The following is a 7,671-nucleotide window of genomic DNA, read 5'->3' as shown; positions in this document are numbered from 1 at the left end:
TCAACTCTCTCATACACCACTTATGTGGTATTGGGTTTTGCTGTTGTTGTATATTATAAATTTAAAATATTGTCCTCTTACAAATACCCTTGATAGACGGTTGCGGCCTGATGACACTGCACTAAAATAAACCGTCCGTTTTGGTCATAGCAGTAGGAGACGTAGTTTTTTGCGCCGCTGCCGAGGACTGGTATTAGACAATACGGTTTCAATCAAACTTATTTACAAGCTTTTGGTGGTGTCTAAGAAAGACAAATATACACGGACTTGGTAGTTAGATTTTTCGAACAGTCTCCAATTTATTGGAACCAAATAGGTCCTGCCTCTCTGTAGTGGATCTGGCCACTTAGTTTGTTGAATAGTTTGTACGAAACTCTATTATCAAAGTACCAGGGAAACATCAGAAAGAACCAAAAATATCCTTAGAATAACTACCCCTAGCAGTAATTAAATAATTTAGATTACATTACCTTAGATTAACCTAGATTACCTTAGAATAAGATTACACGACATTACCTGAAAAGACTTCAACCCGTTTAATTAAAAACCAATTTTTTAGGGGACAGAAGCGGCACACCACAACTAGGTGCGGCGCTTTTGTAACTCAAGAGCGGCTCTTTTGTCACCAAAAGCGGTGCTCCTACCCACTGACCAAAAGACCACAAAATGTTGACCAGGAGCAGCTTTTTTGCTTTAAGAGCAGCGCTCCTGTACCTGGGTGGTGCAGTTTCGAAATTTTGAGTAAGTGACATGCCAAATCAAGCACCCAAACACAACTTCGCATTCAAAGAACCCAAGTACAATTTCAAAGAGACTTAAAATACATTCGTTCCATGTTTAAGTCTTACAAACCACAACATATCATTATTTGCAACAACAAGACCCATAAATCTAACCAAGATCGTTTTAACCAAAATGACCCCTAAATGAGCATGACCATCGGGACCAATACCAAAACTGCCTTCCAAAAATCCGCCACCAGCAAGCTAGGCTAAACTCTTACCCTTGTCCTTCGATGTACCACAATCCAAAAAAAATAAACAACGAAAGGAGTAAGCTACATTGCTTAGTGAGTGCAATACTTATATGCATACATACATAAATTCCTTACTTGTACCGTTTACACAAATTTTCGCATACAAGCTAGCATCACAAGCAATATAAAATCCAAACAACTCATTACGCTACAACATAACAATATGGTTAACCATGCAAATAGTGCTAGTCATCAAATGAAATAATACTACCAAACAAGTGCATGTGGCCGCGAAGGTACCTCTCGAATGGCACCGCCAAGTACACACGAACGTGGTCACCAAAGAGTGTATTCGTTGAGTGACACTCACCACATCCTTAAACAATATGTGGCCACCGAAGACTGAATAACACTCGCCACAATCACATTCACAAACGTGGTCGCGAAGAGTGAGACCTCATGGGTAACACTCGCCACCTTGCACTAAATGGCAACGAAGAGTGAACCTTACAATCTGTATCACTCGCCACGCACAATACAAGCAATCAATCTATATATACACGCATATAAATACTTCACTCACCTTAAACCACTAGATGAGTCAACAACCAAGCTAGGACCTCAAGATTGCTCCAAAAGCGAGTCACCTAGCATAATTCACCAAATCAAGATATGAACACTAGTAGCTTGACCCAAAACCCACAAGTGAAACTTCGACCCAAATTGCACCTAAAACACCAACTAGGTCAAACAAGACCCAAATACCCCCAAATCACTTAAACTAGTGATTTGGTCCCAAACTCAACCCAATACATCTTATAGTCAAGGGCTAGAAGCACTTCATGACCCAAATTGACCAATTGATCCATTTTGACTCAATTAGGGTTTACACCCAAAATCAACTACCAAGACACCCAATTTGGGTTCCATTCACCAACAAAATCACTAATACTTGTGATTATGCCCAAATTGCAAGTCTACACATGACCAACTAGTTTTCCAACCCAAATCCCACCAATAAGGGTCAATCAACACCCATACTAGCTTCAAACACCCATTTATAAGCTAGATGAGTTAAATCAATAACATGCAATTCCAAACCCTAACCTCCAATTGAAGGAAAATCGGAGTTAGGACTCACCACTAGTATCACCTCGTAGCTAGAAGTAAGATGAACAAGATTAATACTTGCACTTTGGTAAGATTCCACCTTCTTCCCTTCCAAATCAAGCTCTCTCTCACTAGAACTTTCTCACTCTAGTTTGTGTGTGTTTAGGAAGATGAAGAATGAGTGGTTGGGGGTATCCTCTGTTCATTTAGTCTCTAAAACTGACATCACAATTTACCAAAAAGCCCCTCTCCTTTTATTTATCAATTAAACTAAAGACCCAATTTTTTCCATCCAGGAGCGGCGCTCCTGATCCTAGGAGCGGTGCTCCTAGTGCCTTTTCTTGAAGTTTTGGATCGTTACATGTCTCCCCCACTTGAAATGGATCACGTCCCCGCAATCCAAGCCGCATGTAAAGAAGGTAAAAACTCCATCACAAAATCCTCAGACTCCCAAGTACATTCGGACCCCTTTTGGTGACGCCATTGCACCTTGTAATTCCGAATTCTCTTATTCTGAATCTCTTTAACCTTTTCATCAAGAATAGCAAACGGCTCTTCCACATACTCTAGTTTATTGTTTAGAGTAATCTCGTTCAACGGTACCCACATCGAGTCATCCGCAAGACACTTGCGAAGATAGGAAACATGGAATGTGTTATGGATTCCCGCAAGCTCTTCGGGTAACTCCAAGTGATAAGCAACTTCACCAACTCGTGCCAACACTTTAAAAGGTCCAATAAATCGAGGAGCAAGTTTTCCCCGCTTTCGGAACCAAATTACACCCTTCCTTGGTGACACCTTAAGCATCACCATATCACCTTCATTAAATTCAATCGGTCGCCTATGCTTATCCGCATATGACTTTTGTCGATCTTGTGCTGCTTTGAGGCGAGCACAAATCACATCAATCTTTTGGTTAGTCTCGAGAACCACTTCGATACCACCAACTTCATTTTGACCCACCTCGCCCCAACAAATTGGGGTTCGGCATCGTCGCCCATAAAGCATCTCATACGGTGGCATTCCAATACTAGCATGGTAGCTATTGTTGTACGAGAATTCTACCAATGGAAAATGCTCATCCCAACTTCCACCAAAGTCGATCACACACACTCGAAGCATATCCTCGAAGGTTTGGATGGTCCTTTCGATTTGACCGTCCGTTTGAGGATTAAAAGTGGTGCTCAACTTCACTTGAGTACCCATTTCGGTATGAAACTTACCCCAAAATCGAGAAGTAAAACGCGTATCTCGATCCGAAACAATAGACACCGGTACTCCATGTCTCGAAATCACCTATTTAATGAATAACCTTGCCAACATCTCCGACAAAATCGTCTCGTGTATGGGAAGAAACAAGGCACTTTTCGTCAACCGATCAACGATTACCCAAATTGTATCATATTGGGTTCTCGCCATTTTTGGCAACTTAATGATAAAATCCATGGTAAGATGCTCCCACTTCCACTTCGGGATCTCTAATGGTTGCACCATACCATAAGGCTTTCGATGCTCGACCTTAACTTGCAAGCAAGTAACACATTGCTCAACACAATTAACCACATCACGCTTCATAACAGGCCACCAATACTCTTTCTTCAAGTCAAGATACATCTTTGTACCACCAAGATGAATAGAATACTTCGATTTGTATGCCTCGTTGAGTAGTACCGCACGGTGACCACCCAATTTTAGCACCCACACCTGACCTTGAAAACACAACAACCCATGCGTCCCTAGGATAATCAACTCCGTTTGTCCTTGGATTCATTCATCACGCTTATGATTAACAAACGCCTCAATTTGAATCTCACCGAGTTTTTCGAGAAAATCATTTGAAAGGATTGTTCGCAACGATTTTACTTGCAAACTCGGAAGTTGATTCATCCGACATAACACATCCGCGACCACATTAGCTTTACCCGAGTGGTAAAGTATCTCGAGATCATAATCCTTCAATAAATCCAACCATCGTCGCTGACGGTTGTTTAAATCGCGTTGATCAAAGAAATACTTTAGATTCTTATGATCCGAATACATCGTTGATAATACTATAAATGAACATATATTTCATAGCATTTTCCTTCAAGAAAGACAAGCTTTTAGTTGCAATTGTTCTATTTACAGGTGATATTCGTTTAAATAATAAAAGGTGAAGACAAAAGACAGATTCGACGATTTGAAGACGCAAACGACCAAAAAGCTAAAAAGTACAAAGTACAACCTAAGTGGTTCAAATTATTACTGAGAAACGTCTAACAGTTACAAGAGTACGAGCCACGAAATGCAAAGTACAAGATATTAAATCGTACGAAAGGACGTTCGAAAATCCAGAACCGACTATCAACGCGCGACGCAACGGGTCTAAAATTACAAGTCAACTATGAATAAGAATATAATATAATATAATATAATATATATATATATATATATATATATATATATATATATATATATATATATATATATATATATATATATATATATATATATATAATTATATATATTTATATATATTATATTATATATTAATTTAATCGAGCAGCCCACGTTTTGAAAGGAAAATATCTGAATCCAGCGGGCCATGCGATCGCATGGCCTGGAAGCACAAATTCCATGCGATCGCATGGAGCCCTGTAGCTGCCCAAGTCCTATAAATTGGAACGTTTTCTGCCGAGTTTGAGTACACCATATTTGTCAATTACTCTCTATCTCTCAATATATATTTATAATTATTTTATAATTATAATTTTAATATTAAGTTAATAATAATAAGGTTATAGTGGCGAATGTTTTAAGTTTGTAAGTCGAAATTCTGTCCTTGTAACACTATGCGATTAATACTCATTGTAAGTTATGTTCAACCTTTTTAAATTAATGTCTCGTAGGTAAATTATTACTCCCTCCGTCCCATATTAATAGTCCACAGACAAAAAACACACAGTTTGAGGAATTGTCATAAAAGTATTGTACTTTCTATTTACTTTCCAGTTTTACCCTTACCTTTTCTTTTCCTTTAATCCTATCCATATACATTAAGGGCATAATAGAACTTAAGCTTCTTATTCTTTTCTATTTATGAAAGTGGACTATTAATTTGGGACATCCCAAAATGGAATACTGGACTATTAATATGGGATGGAGGGAGTATTATGTTTATTTAAGCCGAAGTAATCGTGATGTTGGACTAAATATTAAGATTGGGTTATTGGGCTTTGGACCATAATTGGGGTTAGGACAAAAGACCGACACTTGTGTAAATTAGACTATGGGCTATTAATGGGCTTTATATTAATTAAATGATATCTCATTGATTTAATATAGAGATTTATAATTTGACGTATTTATATTTAACCACACACACTTGACTGGGTACGGTGGGCGGGATATCTATAAATACTAATAATTATTCATTTGACCGGACAAGGGGATGAATTAATAGTCACTGGACTCATTAAAATAGGGGTGGATTACATTCAAGGGTAATTGGTGTAATTGTTAACAAAGTATTAAAACCTTAGATTACACGCAGTCGATAACCTGGTGTATTCACTAAATAAAAGTATTAAGACCTTGTTACAGTTTGAATCCCCAATTAGTTGGAATATTTGACTTCGGGTATAAGGTTAATTTGGCGAAGACTCTCACACTTTATAATTATGACCGATGGACTATTATGGACAAAACCAGATGGACATATCGAATAATCCAGGACAAAGGACAATTAACCCATGGTAATAAATTAAAATCAACACGTTAAACATCATGATTACGGAAGTTTAAATAAGCATAATTCCTTTATTTTATATCTCATCGCACTTTTATTTATTGTCATTTTATTTATCGTACTTTTATTTTATTGCACTTTTAATTTTCGTACTTTTAGTTATCGCACTTTTATTTATCGTCATTTACTCTACGCTTTAAATTAAGTTGTATTTATATTTAATATTTTACATTAGGTTTTAATTGTGACTTAAAACATAAAATCGACAAACCGGTCACTAAACGGTAAAACCCCCCTTTTATAATAATAATAATACTACTTATACATATATATATTTATATAAATATAGTTTAAAATATATATAGCGTTAAACTCAGCTAGCTCCCTGTGGAACGAACCGGACTTACTAAAAACTACACTACTCTACGATTAGGTACACTGCCTATAAGTGTTGTAGCAAGGTTTAGGTATATCCATTCAATAAATAAATAAATAACTTGTGTAAAATTGTATCGTATTTATTAGTATTTCGTAGTAAAATATAATCTATTTCGTACTACACCTCTCACACATCAACCGTACACTTAACACCTTAAAGATAATGGTGCCAAATTTTCAACGCATGAACCACCGCCGCCAACTCAAGATCATGAGTCCGGTAGTTCTTCTCGTGCTCTTTTAGTTGTCTCGAGGCATAAGCGATCACTCTACCCCTTTGCATTAGGACACAACTGCCCACTAATCGAGGCATCACAATACACCACCATGTCTTCTACCCCTTCCGGTAACACTAACACTAGTGCTTGACACAATTTGCTCTTCAATAGTTGAAAAGCATTTTCTGCACATCACCCCATTCGAACTTCACATTCTTTCGAGTTAGCTTCGTTAAGGATGAAGCAATCTTGGAAAAATCTTGAATAAACCGATGATAATAACCAGCCAATCCAAAAAAACTTCTGATTTTCGTAGGTGTAGTTGGCCGTTCCCAACACTTAACCTCCTCAATCTTCCCCAGATCCACCTTTATCCCCTCGTAATTCACAATATGGTCGAGGAATTGTACTTCTCTTAACCAAAATTCACACTTAGAGAATTCACATACAACTTCTTACGCAGCGCCTTCAACAACTCATGCAGATGATGTCCATGTTCCTTCATACTCTTTGAATAAATGGGTATGTCGTCAATGAACACAATTACCAACTTGTCTAACATAGGTTGGAACACTCGGTTCATAAGATCCATGAATGCTGCAGGCGTATTCGTAAGACCAAAAGGCATCACAACAAACTCAGAATGCCCATAATGCATTCGAAACGCCGTCTTCTCAATATCTTCCTCACGAATCCGCATTTGATGATAACCGAATCGCAAGTCAATCTTAGAAAAATAACGTACACCTTGAAGTTGATCGAACAAATCGTCAATCCTAGGCAACGAAAATGGATTCTTGATCGTCACCTTATTAAGCTTACGGTAATCAATGCACATACGCATACTACCGTCCTCTTTTTCACAAACAAGACCAGAGCACCCCACGGCGAGCTACTCGGTCGAATAAAACCCTTTTCTAACAACTCTTGGGTTTGATTCAACAATTCACACATCTCATTTGGTGCCAAAAGATAGGGAGTTTTGGCAATGGGATTCGCCCCCGAAACCAAATCGACGCAAAACTCCACTTGTCTTACCGGCGGAACTCCCGGTAAGTCGTCGGGAAAAACATCCTCAAATTCATTAACAACAGGAATAGTTTTAATGGAAGGTGGCTCATCTCAAGTATCAACCACATGGGCTAGATAAGCCATACCTCCACTAGAGACGAGTCGACGCGCCCGAGCATAAGTACAAATTG

The 7,671-nt window shown here is 38.1% G+C and overlaps 1 protein-coding gene across 1 annotated transcript; it reads right to left on the bottom strand.

Annotated features, from left to right (window-relative positions):
• Positions 1-2,470: 2,470 nt before the first annotated feature.
• Positions 2,471-4,126, bottom strand: LOC139859591 (uncharacterized). Its single transcript, XM_071848372.1, has 4 exons — positions 3,901-4,126; positions 3,578-3,795; positions 2,798-3,049; positions 2,471-2,713 (listed from the first exon to the last, which is right to left on the bottom strand). Exons 1-4 carry the CDS (start codon positions 4,124-4,126, stop codon positions 2,471-2,473), a joined length of 939 nt encoding a protein of 312 aa, XP_071704473.1.
• Between the last annotated feature and the right edge of the window lie 3,545 nt (positions 4,127-7,671).

The sequence above is a fragment of the Rutidosis leptorrhynchoides genome, chromosome 7 (genome assembly GCF_046630445.1).
Source record: "Rutidosis leptorrhynchoides isolate AG116_Rl617_1_P2 chromosome 7, CSIRO_AGI_Rlap_v1, whole genome shotgun sequence".
NCBI classification, from domain to species: Eukaryota; Viridiplantae; Streptophyta; class Magnoliopsida; order Asterales; family Asteraceae; genus Rutidosis; species Rutidosis leptorrhynchoides.
This window is presented reverse-complemented; position numbering and strand designations above follow the sequence as displayed.

Excerpts from the sequence above, each read along its gene's own strand:
- LOC139859591 (XM_071848372.1), bottom strand. The coding sequence starts at position 4,126 with ATGTATTCGGATCATAAGAATCTAAAGTATTTCTTTGATCAACGCGAT. Across the intron at positions 3,796-3,900 it reads TGATTTTCTCGAAAAACTCG|GTCAGGTGTGGGTGCTAAAA; the intron begins GTGAGATTCAAA and ends TGTGTTTTCAAG. Across the intron at positions 2,714-2,797 it reads CTTTTAAAGTGTTGGCACGA|TGTCTTGCGGATGACTCGAT; the intron begins GTTGGTGAAGTT and ends TATCTTCGCAAG.